Below are 14,634 nucleotides of genomic sequence, written 5' to 3'. Positions count from 1 at the left end.
TGCATTAACCCAGTTTCCTTGCCCCATCTTTTTTACTATAGAAATTCCAAACCTCTTGCTAAAGGGCTTTCTCTGGCACTGTGCTAACTGAGAAGCCTAGGTGTGCCCAGCTGTCACTTAACCGGAGTCACGTGCCCCTTAGGTGCCCGCCCCCTAGTCCGCAGCTGGCCCCGCCCACAGAGCCCTGAGGGCTGTGTGCTTTCTCCCCACTGTTCTCAGAAGCTGTTAACTCCGCCGCAAGTATGCGGCAGAGCAAATGGCTTCCCAGGGTGGCCGAGCCCTGGAAAGAAAAGCCCGTGTGCCTGTGTAGTGCTCCGCTATAGGGCTGACTTGGACATTACTGAGCTCCCAAGATTTTAAGGGATGCTTGGTAAAGCATGGTGGCGCACGATGAGATTGGAGGTCTCCTACCTATTAAAAGGACTATACGAGTCCTCGATGTTAATAATCAGTCCTTCAGAGAACAAGAGGTAAGACTTTTAGAGAAAAATGAAGCCAGAGGAATGTTTTCTAACTTCACGGAACTTTTAAGATTTTTAGCAATTTAATAACAATCTAATCTTACACTTTTGATCTTACTGAGTGTTAAAATATACGGCTTTGGTTTACATGCAAGCTTGAAATGTGTTTAGGAACTATGGTGTGAGTCTAAGAACTATGGTATAGATACGTGTCTATACATAGCATAGCTTGAGTGTACATAAACTTTATACAAAAAGAAAAATATTTTACCTGTTTATGCTGCTCAGTTTGATTAAATTGGTCACATTTCTGGTCTTTAATATAGTTGTGGCTTACTTTAACTTTCATTTTTATTACCTGGTCTTAGAAACCGCTTTACAAAGTGAGTGGAAAACGAGTCCCTTCCTTGCAAGTCAGTGAACAGATTGCCCCTAAAATGCTGTCTGACTTAGTGCTCTTTTTTATTTTCCTTTCCACATCTAATGCTTTCATTGTGTATGACTTTCTTTTTCTTAAGAATGAAAAATATGTTAAAATATTTAAACCAACAAATCATTATTATTTAGGGGGCTTCTACCTTACTTGCTCTGTGAAGTCATTGTGGTTTTTAAAGGTCTTTATGAACATTTATCAAAATAAGTCATGATTTTTATGCCATTTTTTGAATTTGATAATATTTAACACTACATAGGTAATTTTATTTATACTGCATAGTACAATATATATACTCCCTACTGCAAATACTCTATAGTGTATACTATATTATCATTTACATGATAGATAGAAATAGTGTTCCTTTATTCAATGAACTGTGTACTTCCTCTTTTGATTGTACTGATGGTTTTGTGGCTGTATGCATATATCAAAACTTATCTAATTACATGTTTTAAATATGTGCACCTTATTGTATTCCTCTTTTGATTGTACTGATGGTTTTGTGGCTGTATGCATATATCAAAACTTATCTAATTACATGTTTTAAATATGTGCACCTTATTGTATACCTCAGCGGCGCTGTGTGTGTCGTACATACACATTTTGGTAGTTAAAATAGGTGCCATCTTTAGGAGGTATGCTTTCATTTGGTGTGGCTTAGCTTTGGTTTCTGCTTCTCTGTTTCATTTTGGCTTTTGCTTCTATGTTTCAATTTTCTCAAAATATATAAGCATTTCCTTTGAGTATAAGCATTCCAAAATATATAAGCAAGTCCTACTTTGCATTGTAAATACTGAAACTGATCATCTTTTGTACCATCAAGAATTAGTCTTTTTTGTTCAGTATCAGACACTGGTCATGTTTGTGGCGCACCTTTATTCCAAAAATAATAAACACCAGGGATGTTGTCAGGTTTTTAGTACTAGCAATGGAACATAAATAAATAACTAAATTTGACTGTTTATATTACTAAGTAGAAAGGGAAGAAATCCTATGTGATCACAACTCATTTGTATCTTTTTATAAATAAGTTTTTCTGTTCATTCTTCTCATTTTAGAGTTCTTGCCAGTCAGAGGAGACTATTCATCCAGTAATCCAAACAAACTGACAAATACTATTTTTTTTAAGTGTTTTGATTTGGCTTACTATAGGGGAGACCCTCCTAAAACATATCCTCTTACGTGCCATTACTAGTTGAGAAAAACTTAAAAAAAAAAGAAACTGAGCGCACAGCAGAATGTTTCCATGTTGTTGCTTTTATCTGCAAGGGTAGTACCAGTGATAGACTTCAAATTGATTCTAACCACTTTCTGTTTATAGATATCCAGAAACTATTTCAAGACATAAATCTGACTACAAGTGGATTAGTAAAATAAATAGATTGATTAAAAACTTGGTATAAAGACAGAGTGCCTTTTTATATAATCATGTGATTGCCTAGCTAAACCCAGATAGTCTGGTTAAAAGCTAATAAGCAAAATAAACAATATGGATTTATATTAGTGGGTGTTGAGGTTTGTTCTCATCTAAGTGAACTTTAGCCCCGTTGAAAGGTTACCTACAATAGAAAGTCCCTTGAGCATGTAACTCTTGTTGGCTTATTCTGTGTTTATCCTCATAGATTTCCAGATTGTCTTTTGAGGAAACTATAGTTTTACGACCTGCACTCATTCTTTAGGCTGTGTGTATGCATCATAACGCTGTTAACAACACTTCACAACAAAATAAACACTAGCAACACCATTATGGGAGCCCCAGTTGGGTGACAGTAGGATGGGTCTCTCTTCTCTACATTACCTCCAAACACTGGGTTGGCGAACCAGCATATGTGGGTGCAACACCAGCTCTCAAAGAACTTTGTCTTTAAAGTGTGTTTGGTGACAGTGCAATGTTTAGGTTCTTAATAACCAAACCAAGATGATTTAAATGGTCCAGCTGATCCTCCACAGAAAAACTGCTTTTGGTTGTAGCTCACATGTGCCAAATCCTAACCTGTACTGCAGAAGTGAGAAATTTTTGACCCAACCTTATAGGTGATCCATGAATACTAATCCTTATCACTTTCCCACAAAAGCTTTCTGTATATTTTTTCTCGAATAGTGTATATGTATCCTGAATTGGTAGTGAACCATATCCAGTATTAACACTATTATATTTTAATCACCCTTTTTATGTTATTCATTAAAATTTTTCTTACTTCTGATAAGGTTGTGTTGTGTCTGGCAAACATTCTGCGCACAAATCCTGTTAGTAAAGCAATAAAGTTAGTATTGGATCCCCAAAAGCATATGTGAAAAGTACGAAGGTGTCCTCTACCCCAAGCCCTGTATTTCCCACCTTAGTACCATACTTTCCTACCAAGACGTTTTAAGATCTACAGACTGAGCTAGCCGGTTGCTTTATGAAAACATTTTAGACTAGAACGCTTTAAGAATAACATACCTTGTGAAGAAGTGAGATTATAGATCAATTTCTAAAGGTTAAATACAGAACATATTTAAACAACAAATACTAGTGAACATAATATCCTGCCACCCTAGGGAGGCTGCATAAGCAAAGTCTTTATTAGTTTCAGAAAGGTGCTTTAAATATATTTACATTTAATTATCTAAATCTAAATTCTGTAGTTTTAATTTTAAATATCACATAATGTTGAGTTACAGGGTATTAGTTGTACAATACCTGATACTATAAAGGTAAGGATTTCAAAAATTTCTTTCCTCCCAGCTAAACTAACTTTTTTCCTTTCAAATTTGGTGGGAAGAGTACCTTTCCAAAGACTTTTAAATTGAAATTAAATATTTTGTGATGTACTAGGAAGTCAAATTTCTTCGGCTTTAAACAGGGAAGAGAAATTAACCTCTGTTTACAAAAAGGAGAACACAACTTTCTGACAACTTCTTTGTTTCTAGTTAATATTGCCTGTCTTCCTTTGTGAGGTAATTGCATCTCCATTCATCCAGAGGACTCTGTACTGTCTTTACTGAATAGAAAGGAGTGCCTCATACTGGACCTTCTGCCCATGCATGTGTCACCTCAGGCTTGCACAGATATGTGTTATAAAGGCTCTCTGACCACACACTGTGCATTTTTACTATATACCTTGAAGGTTTCTTTCTCAGTCTGTTTAACATTTGCACTTTAGTGGCTTTATATTCAAAGTGTTACTCTGGACTTAATTATTTTGGCAGAGCTGGGTTGGAGCTCCACCTCTTAAGTCTTCAAAGGCCTGAATTCTCTGCTTATCTTCAAAAGTCTCCTTTACTTTGCAGGTCAGTCCTTTCTGATACGTCTGTATACCCTGAGGGGCTTTAATGAGCCTAATTGCTTCTTTGAGTAATCAAGTCACTTAAGTCTCCTTCCAGAGAATGTTAACTCTTTCTGCCAGTTTATTCTTAAATTATTCTAAGAAGATTATTTTTACTCAGTTTCCTTACCCCTGCTCACTTTTTTATGTGACATTAGTCATATCAAAGAAGTTTGAGGAAAAAAATGTGTCATCTGTCATTTTTAAATGATAGTTTTTACTTTTAAATGGTAATTTTAATGTAATTTTAAATTATATTTCCTTCTGAAGTCTCATCAAGATCATTTTTTCAAGAATGCCACAGTTGTCAAAGGCATCCAATACAAACAAATAACTTTACTGCACAAACATTATAAACATAAGACTCTTTTATGATCAGCCTTCTTGATTTCACTAGCTGTATGAGTCATGTAATGGTATACCTCCATTTTCCTACCAGTAAGAGAAGAATAACAGTTTGTAAAGTTTTGAGATCCTTGAACAATAAGTGATGTTTGCTATACTACTATTATTTCTGAAACAGTACATATAGAATTGTAACTACTCTGAATTAGTGTTAAGTTAATGAGTTAAATGTATAAGTGAGGCTCTAATTATTTATAAATCCCAACCTTTACTAGGAAGTGAGGATAATTCCTAAGAAACTTTAACTTTAGCAATGGCTAACACATCCTGTGTTTCAAGCACTGTTCTGAGCCCTTTCAACATAACTTATGTAATCTTCTTAACAACTTCGTAAGAGAAGTTTCAGTACTCACTCCTTCCTACAGAGGAGAAAATGGAGGCTCAGGGTGTTTCCCTGCAAGTGCTGGAACCAGGGCTGGAGACCAGCCGTCCGGACTCCTGAGCACTCACTCCCTTGGCCACCATCCTGCCCTGCGGAACACTTCCCATGACAGGGTCCTCCCTGCCTTCAGAATGACCATTCCACCGTCAGACAGATGTGTGCAATTAAACACTAGTCTCTGACTGAAGTATTTAAGAATGAAATTATATCATGTCTAGGATTTGCTTTAAAATACTCCACCAGGGGCAGAGATGAAACAGATTATTTCACCAGAAACTATTGAAGCTGAATGATAAGTACATGGGATCCATTCTGCTCTTCCCCACTTTTGTGTACGTTTGAAATTTTTCATAATAGTGTGTTTTTTTAAAGTTACTCTCTATGTTAAACTTAAAAGGTCTATAGTGTTCTAGAAGGTCATTTCTTATAGTTTTTCTTGTGTTTAATGATAATTTTTGGTATGTTCTCAGTGATACTCTGGTATTTAACTGGAATTTCTTGCACCATTTATTTTTTTATAAATTATTGCTACTCAATAGTGTTTTTAGTATTATAACAATGAAGAAAACATTCATTTTCAGAACCCCATAAAGTGTAGCTTTTGAGAGGGCTCAATTTTGTCCAAACTTGTTTAAAATCATTATACCTAAACACATTTAGTATAACCTGATTTTGTTTTTACAGGAACCAAGCAATAAAAGAGTTCGACCTTTAACTCGAGGTACATCCTTGGCAAATTTAATCTCTCCTGTGAGAAATGGAGCAGCCAGATGCTTTGGTCATACAGTACAGGTAAGGGGAATGGGGCTGGCGGTGAGTAATGTAGTGACGAGGCTTTTATCTAAAAAGCCTAAAATTGGTATTTTTTTCTTGAGGTGTACAAACCAGTTTGCACTCTTACTAAGCATAAATTTCCCTTTGGAATATGCTGGTAATAAATACCAGAACAATATTTATGTAATCTCACTATATTAGTTTACATCTTCTATCAAAGTATGATCTTGGATAGCTTTTATTTCTAAAAAGTAGTTTTGGCTGATAATATTTTACAGTGATAGATTGAAGCTTGGATAAGTCCCTGGAGAAATTCTCTGAATTTTGTTTTTGTAATTTGTCTATTTTTTTAAGAAAAAAAAGAATAATTACTGTGTTCTCCAAAGCTTTTCTCTTTTGTTCACCTCTTTTATTCTTCTGTTAAGCCATTTACACGTCATGGTGACAGCAGATCCCCAGCTTCTGCCCAAAAGTCATCACGCAGATCGACAGTTCCAACACCTGCCAAAAGGAGAAGTAGCGTCCTGTGGTCAGAGACGTTAGATGTCAACATGAGAGAGTCTTTAACTGCCAAAGAAATCAAACGTCAGGAGGTAAGCTGGCATTCAGTAGTGAGACCATATATATTGGTTTATACTAAAAAAAATAGTACCTGTTTTTTAAATAGGTTTTTTGCTAGAAGATTAAGAAAAATGCCTAAGGCATAATCAACTTGCAATTTTGTGTTCGACATTAATTCTTAATACACGCTAAGCAACACTTTGTGATTGGTGGGGGTTATGGGATTGAACTCTTGATGGGGTAAAGTTATAAAACATAGGGCACTATATAAAACATTGAGACTCTGAATTTTAGTTTTCAGACTGAGACACTTTAAAAAGGACTGTTTGATACATCAGTTAAATAATTGTGAATATCAATTGTACATAATTTTCCTTTCTCAGAGGAACGGATGGTGACCTATGATATTGGCTTCATTTTTTTTAGGCAATATATGAAATGGCCCGAGGTGAACAGGACTTAATTGAAGATCTCAAACTTGCAAGAAAGGTCAGTGTATAACTTTTTATCATACACTCTGCTTTTCAGAAATTATATTTAACAAATGCTAACATAGTTTTCTTTTTAGAAGCAGAAAGTATCTACTAGTAAATACTTTTTTTTTACATGAGCTTTATTAGACACATCTTCAAATATGAATGTCAGTGAGAGCATCTTTTAGGGGGATTAGCAAACATATACTTTAATTTTTCTATGTTTTACAGTAGAATCCACAGTGACGTTTGTACAGTTACTCAAACTTGCATTCAAGTACAGATCTCTCATAATGTCTTCTTTGCTTCATCTCTCTGTGTGACGCATTTCTCCCCCTCTGGTAGGCCTACCACGACCCCATGTTAAAGTTGTCTATCATGTCAGAGGAGGAACTCACACATATATTTGGTGACTTGGATGCTTACATACCTTTGCATGAAGGTGAGATATGCTACTTAATTTTCTTTAGAATCTTGAACAGCAGGAATACAAGTAAGTTTAAATCTAAACTTCTAATTTAGTGCTGAATTATTTTTACAATAGACCTGTTCTTGGTATTTCTGCTTTTTTATGCTTCAGATTTGTTGGCCAGAATAGGTGAAGCAACGAAGCCTGATGGGAGAGTGGAGCAGATTGGTCACATTCTTGTGAACTGGGTATGTAGTGAGTATTTTACTCCAGAGAGTTTTTCACAAGTACATGCCACACTTGTCATTGTAACGAATATCAGAACCACTTGATCCAGGAACTGGATTATAAAAACAGATAAACCATGCACTAAAATTGAAGAAATTTTTGTAGCTGTAAGAACTTACAGTCTCTGTTTAAAAACCTACTTGACAAATGATGATGAATGATACAGTTTTGTTTTAAAAATATGTTCCTCCTTGTACAGAGTTCTCACATAATATGCAATTAATTTTCTGTTTCATTCTTTCAATTAATATTTGAGTGCCTGCTAGATGCTTGGCACTGTTGTGGGAGGGATCACTGGGAATTGAGAGATAAAAGGCAGTCTCTACATGAATAATCTAGTGAGGGACAGTCCAGTAAAGAAACAGTCTGAAGGTTGGTGATGAAGGTGATACAGGAAGGCTATGGTGTCCTGGGACTAGAGAAGACTAGCATCTAACTAGTTGGGGAAAGTAAAAGTCATGAGTGTTTGGCTGAATTTAGCTACATTAGGGAAATTAGAAAAGGGTGTTTGGTGTTCACCCAGTATACTCTACTCCCCCTAATATCACCTGCAGGACAGTGCTCACAGCTTGTCGGAGCTTTCCAGAACAGCTGTGAGCTTTATGTTTCATGTTCACAAGCTTACTAATGGACTGACCATGGCAGGAACTTACCGTACTTCGTTTTGTCTTGTCACTCTTCAGTTGCCAGGCTTGAATGCCTACAAAGGCTACTGTAGTAACCAGCTGGCAGCCAAAGCTCTTCTTGACCGAAAGAAACAGGACCCAAGAGTCCAGGACTTTCTCCAGCGATGTCTTGAGTCTCCCTTCAGCCGAAAACTAGATCTGTGGAGCTTCCTCGATAATCCCCGAAGTCGCCTAGTCAAATACCCTTTACTGTTAAAAGAAATTCTTAGACATACTCCAGAGGACCACCCTGATGTTCAGCTTCTGCAGGAAGCTGTAAGTAGTCCAACTAATGATTCTTGTGTTTTCCAAATTTATACATAAGTTGTCTAGAAAGTTATGCAGTGCTACTCTCAGTTATGCATAGTGACTCAGCATCGGGAGGTGTTTGGTGGATGTTTTAAGCACCCCATATGCTCGTGCACCACACACTGTAATAAAGAGGCAGGACACAATCTGCATTTATATTCTAATCAAAAGACTGGATTCTGGTCTTACCACTTCCACTAGCTAGCTGGAGAACTTTGGGCAAATTACCTAATTAGGCTGAAACTGTTTCTTCATCTGTAAAATGAAGGGACAGACTGAATTAACTGATATCAAGAGTCCCTTCAAGCTTTAAAATTCTGTCATTTTGATGTGGTGTTTTAGCCCTGTAGGGAAACTGACTACATTATTCTGAAAAGACTCCATCAGTTTTATGATAATTTTTAGGTATTGATAATACAAGGAGTTCTCTCTGATATCAACTTGAAGAAAGGAGAATCAGAATGTCAGTATTACATCGACAAACTGGAGTATCTGAATGAAAGGCAGAAGGATCCTCGAATTGAAGCAAGCAAAGTATTGCTTTGCCACGGGGAGCTGAAGAATAAAAATGGACATGTAAGTGTATCTTAGAACTAATAGGAAATGAGCCATTTCTACCCTTTCTCACCCAATTTGTTTCCACATAGATTATGAAGCAGGTTGTAAAATAAACTCATCAAATAGTGAAAGAAGGTTACTGGTTTTTGTTCTTTGTTACCAGCTTTCATAATGCAAACACTTGGTTTCTGTCTTTATAGAATAACTTAGATGTCTCTGGAGGATCAATAATATTTTATTTTTTAGTTTTGGAGCATAAATAAATTTGGCTAGCAGTTTTCTGAATAAATTATTAGTTCCATGTTTCATAAAAAATAACATATCTGTCAGAGGATTTTTCTGAAGAGTTGGTAGTGATGGAAGTAGTTTTAGCATTACTAACCAGATTTCTACAGCAGACTAACTGGAAGCAAACTTACTTTTAGAATTTTAATTGAAAAAGTACCTGCCAGAGCTGAGTATAAGCATGAGTGGTATTTTTTGTTTCATTACTTGCTTTTCAGAAGCACGATTAATAGATTGAGGTTCTTTTTGGAAAAAGATGAAATCTGATGTCTCTGATTTATATTGTGAGTCCCCGCTGTTCTATAAAGGCTTAAAATTGTGTGGGACAAAGCAGAACCATTAACATTTTTACAAGCTTGCATTCTTTAAATTCTTACTTTGTTAGAAAACTTTGGTGTACAATCCTGGTCTTTCCAGTCATGTTCCTACTGATAGGTCTTTGTGGGGTGCAGTGATTACTCAGCTGCTACCTCATCTAATGTTATGTGCCAATAAAAAGATTTTATAGTCTGAGATTAGACAGGCTCTCCAAGCAGAACATGCATAGCCTTAGAATCCTCCTCTTTCTGAGGTCATCTACAAGGGGAATCTCAAATAAATGTGATGAAATCAATCATGTCTAAATTTCACTCACTTAAAATCACAGGGTTCCATATATAGGAAGTATTTGTTTCTCATTTCTGCAGAAATTTTATATTTTCCTGTTTCAAGACATCTTGGTTTTGACTCGGCCTGTTACACGAAATGAACGTCACTCTTACCAAGTTTACCGACAACCAATCCCCGTCCAAGAGCTGGTCTTGGAAGACCTGCAGGATGGAGATGTGAGAATGGGAGGGTCCTTTCGAGGGGCTTTTGGCAGCTCAGATAAAGGTAAAAATACAAATTGTAAAATTGTTTCAATTAACAAACTCAGAACCTAAGTGAATTTAGTTTTAATCTTTAAAAATTCTGTCTCAGATTAATATATAAAATACATTTTAAAATTCACACAATTCAACCCCCCTCAAAAATATCTGATTTAAAAATTGAGAATCTGAATAGACATTTTCTGAAGATGTACAGATGGCCAACAGACACATGAAAAGATGTTCAGCATCACTAATCAGGGATGTGCAAGTCAAAACCACATGAGATATCACTTTACACTAGTCAGAATGGCTAGTATTAAAAAACAAACAAATAACAAGTATGGGCAAGATTGTGGTGCACTGCTGGTGAGAATGTAAATTGGTGCAGCATTCGTGGAAACAGTATGGAGGCTCCTCAAACACTTACAGAGAGGAATACAATATTACCCAGAAACTCCACCTCTGGACACTTACCTGAAGAAAACAGAAACACTAATTCAAATAGATATGTGTACCCCTATGTAAACTGCAGCACTATTTACAATAGCCAAGATAGGTGTCCATCAATAGATGAATGAATGAGGAAGATGTGGATACATGGGCAATAACTCAGCCATAAAAAAGAATTAAATCTTGCCATTTGTGACAGCATATATGGACCCAGAGGATATTGTGCTTAGTGAAAAAAGAGAAAAACAAATAGCATATGATTTCACTTCCATCATACAAGCATCTGAAAAACAGACAAAACAGAAATAGGCTCATTCAGACAAAGAATAGGTGGTTGCCCTGGTGGGGTGGGGTAGTAGGCAAAATAGGTGAAGGGGATAAAGAGGTGCAAACTTCCAGTTACAAATTAGTCATAGACTGAAGGTACAGCATGGGGAAAATAAAAAAGAATTCTGTGTCCACACAAAAAATTACAAATGAAAGGATTCCATTGTCCTATAGCTGCTGCTGTCATCAAGTTGTGCTCTGACACCAGTAGGTGCATCTAACAAATAATGTCCTAAGGCTTTATTTAATGCCTCCACCTAACAAGTGTACATGTACAGAAATTCCGGCACCCACACTAAGATTATATGACCACTTCATCTACACAAACTCTTTTTAAGTCTGATTTCCTTTCTTTTTTCCAATTTTTCTTTTCTAGCCAAAAATATCTTTAGAGTTCGCTTCCAAGACCCCTCTCCAGGCCAGTCTCACACTCTGCAAGCCAATGATGTGTTCCACAAGCAGCAGTGGTTCAACTGTATTCGAGCTGCCATAGCCCCTTTCCAGCAGGCCACCAGTCCAGCCGAGCTGCAGGGTTTGCCCGGACTCCATGAGGAGTGTGTCGAGAACAACCCCTCTGCTGGGAATGTCAAAACCCAGAGAAGGGCGTCTACAGCATCCAGTGTGACTCAGGTTGAAGTTGATGGGGACGCTTCAGTGTGTGTCTCCCCTGCGTGTACCACAGACGACATAAAGAGTGTCAGAGTTCACCAAGCACAGCCTGGCTTCCCAAAGCCAAGGGACAAATCTCCATTGGGTGGTGAACGGAAAGAGACTTCTGTATAAAGGAAGTTCTGTGTATTACTGGTGCAGCGTCTGTGTATTTATAAATGTGTACAGTTTGGGTTTTCTTGAAAAGTGAGCATGGGAGTGTTGCAGGGTTACTTAATACTAGTCTTAACATTTTCTGTTTTTGGTTCTTTTTGTTTTTTTTTAATGGCAGCTAAAGATGCATATACAGATTACTGTTAAAACTGCAGCCTTCTTTTTTAAGATATATTCTCATAATTTGGAACATGCAAGCCTGGTATTTTTAATCAAATGAAATATTTATGGAATGAGTTTCTTCTTCATTCTAAATTCATCAGGACTTTCCAATAATTGCCTATTGTGATATTTACAGTATCTACCAAACCTAAAAATTTTGCAAATACTGGGATTTTACCAGTGTTTCTTTGATAACCTGCATGTGCAGAATTTTGAAATTTTAACATTGGCTCCTAAAACCTACACAGAATACAGGTGTGTAATACATTAGAATTTATACTGAAACATAAGTTCCTTTTGAAACAAAGTATAAAACTTTATACAGATTTTCCATTTTATCAACTGGAATACTTTATATTAGTTTTTGTCACTACACATTCCTCATTTTTATTCACTTAACCTGCCAATTATTTCATTTTTTTTTATTATAAAGTAGTTTTTAGTATTTGCTTTATTTATTTATTTTTTTACTTTGACACCTTTTCAGATGGTAGCCTTTATTTTTCCCCCTTGATAAAAATGTGTACATATGTGCATATATATATATATATATTATGTTTTTAAAATCATATTACCTTTATCAACTGAAACCAAGCCATACTGTTTTTGAGCCAATGAAGAACATTGTGACTTTTCCGGTGTAGCATTGCAAGATGGTGAACACACATGAACTGACGCGGTGTATTCTGGACGACTGAAAGAAAACCACCTGAAGGGTTTGGTTGAGAGCTTTAGTGTTGTCTGAAAAGCAGGAGTGGAGGCAGTTGGCTGCTAATACATAAAAAAGAGGGAAAAAGAGAGTAGTTTGGTCTTAAGGTAAAAATGTCTGGTTGTGCTAGAACATGCAAGAAGATAGTAAAAGCTAAACTTGAGGGTGTATAGTAAGTTATAGAAGGCTTGGGGGAAGTGAATTTTATTTGTGTTGGTTTATAATACCTGCAAATAATGAGTTTGAAAAGAAGCAGGTGTGTTGAAAATCTGACCATATTATATCAATTTTGGTGGATTTATTTATGAGGGAAAAAGTAATGAATGTTTTACTGTAAAATGTTACTGTTCAAATGAGATCATAGTCTTTAAGTGGAGGACTAAGTGCTCTGTGTCATGGCAGACTTAAAATGTGTATCATTCAAGGAAATGTTGACTATTCTGTGAACTATATTTGACCAGCACAGGTGAAAATGGAGAAAGATTGTAAATAGATCAGTCCAAATGATTTCTCTGTATAAATGAATTATACAATTTAAAAAGCACACACATAATCAGCCCTTAAAAGCTTCTTGGCTGGTGGATATTTGGGAGACATGTGCTAGAACGTGTTGGTATGGCAAAGGAGGTCATGCCAGGCCTCACAAGGGTTTAAAAATCATAAATACTTAAGCCTTTGAAGTTCATTGGTGAGTAAGAGAAAGATTCAATTAAGTCAAGTTTTGTGACTTATGAAACCATTTCGAAAGCAGTATAATCAGAAAAGCAGTATAAGCAATCAGATTGAAGAGGGGTGAACATCTAGCCACTTTCTGGATACACTTGTAAATCTAATAGCAAAGCATCCTGATTTGACTAATTTAAGGTTTGAATTTAGGGATCTCAGGTTTCTGGGTTTGGATATTCAAAGTCAAATGTGTACATTATTCCAATGTTCTGATCAGAAAAATCAAAAAGCAATTTTCTAACCATTTCTAGAGAGGTTATATAGATTATTGTTCTAGAATTACCTTGATCAGCTTCTAAAGTAACATAAGTAAATAGTAGTTCAAATGTTAATGGAATGATGATGTATCAAAAATCTTCTTTTGATTCACTCAATGGAGAAATCAAGACCCAGAAACTCAGTGATTATATGGGATGAACATTCTTCAGAAATTGCATCTGTATTTGAGAACATTTGATGATCTGGCCTGTAGTTCTCTAACCTGTTCAGGCATCAGAATCACTAAGGGTGCTTCAAGAAAAAGGTCACAGGGGTTTATCCCCCCCCACACACCCCATTTCACTGAGTCAGTAGCTTGGGGGGTAGGAAGCAGAGGGCTGTTGATTCATATGTGTAAACATTCCATCCTTGGTTCAACATCTGGTAATCACTGATCTAGCCAACAGCCATTACGTAAATGATATACATAAGTATTGACATACATCTACTGTCTTCAGCTTGTCTAAACTGTTCAGAGTCTGAGTTGAAGGTAACCTGATTTTGCTTTTTGAACTTCATAAAAAACAGTGAGTGTGCTTTTATATTTATAAGCAAAAGAGAGTCTCCACCTGGCAAGGTCTTTTTTTTTTTTGAGAGGGCATCTCTCATATTTATTGATCAAATGGTTGTTAACAACAATAAAATTCTGTATAGGGGAGTCAATGCTCAATGTACAATCATTAATCCACCCCAAGCCTAATTCTCATCAGTCTCCAATCTTCTGAAGCACAACGAACAAGTTCTTACATGGTGAACAAGTTCTTACATAGTGAATAAGTTCTTACATGGTGAACAGTACAAGGGCAGTCATCACAGAAACTTTCGGTTTTGATCACGCATTATGAACTATAAACAATCAGGTCAAATATGATATTCGTTTGACTTTTATACTTGATTTATATGTGGATCCCACATTTCTCCCTTTATTATTATTATTATTTTTATTTTTAATAAAATGCTGAAGTGGTAGGTAGATGCAAGATAAAGGTAGAAAACATAGTTTAGTGTTGTAAGA

General features: G+C 36.2%; 1 protein-coding gene across 2 annotated transcripts; it reads left to right on the top strand.

The window, feature by feature from the left end:
* Positions 1-204: 204 nt before the first annotated feature.
* LOC140847876 (neuroepithelial cell-transforming gene 1 protein-like) lies at positions 205-14,277 on the top strand. 2 transcript variants are annotated; one of them, XM_073229428.1, is made up of 10 exons: positions 205-470; positions 5,677-5,784; positions 6,192-6,359; positions 6,754-6,816; positions 7,146-7,242; positions 7,381-7,457; positions 8,181-8,438; positions 8,877-9,047; positions 10,001-10,187; positions 11,319-14,277. In XM_073229428.1, the coding sequence occupies exons 1-10, from the start codon at positions 378-380 to the stop codon at positions 11,723-11,725; spliced, it is 1,629 nt and encodes a 542-aa protein (XP_073085529.1). In that variant the 5' UTR covers positions 205-377; the 3' UTR covers positions 11,726-14,277. The 2 variants fall into 2 exon arrangements, with proteins under 2 accessions (XP_073085529.1, XP_073085528.1); XM_073229427.1 differs by having other exon boundaries at positions 8,052-8,438.
* Positions 14,278-14,634: the final 357 nt, after the last annotated feature.

The sequence above is a fragment of the Manis javanica genome, chromosome 2 (assembly GCF_040802235.1).
Source record: "Manis javanica isolate MJ-LG chromosome 2, MJ_LKY, whole genome shotgun sequence".
Taxonomy (NCBI): domain Eukaryota; kingdom Metazoa; phylum Chordata; class Mammalia; order Pholidota; family Manidae; genus Manis; species Manis javanica.
This window is presented reverse-complemented; position numbering and strand designations above follow the sequence as displayed.

Bases quoted from the DNA above. Each gene is read 5' to 3' on its own strand.
- LOC140847876 (XM_073229427.1), top strand. From the start codon at position 378: ATGGTGGCGCACGATGAGATTGGAGGTCTCCTACCTATTAAAAGGACT. The intron at 5,785-6,191 runs GTAAGGGGAATG...TCTTCTGTTAAG, and splicing joins GCTTTGGTCATACAGTACAG to CCATTTACACGTCATGGTGA. The intron at 9,048-10,000 runs GTAAGTGTATCT...TCATTTCTGCAG, and splicing joins TGAAGAATAAAAATGGACAT to AAATTTTATATTTTCCTGTT.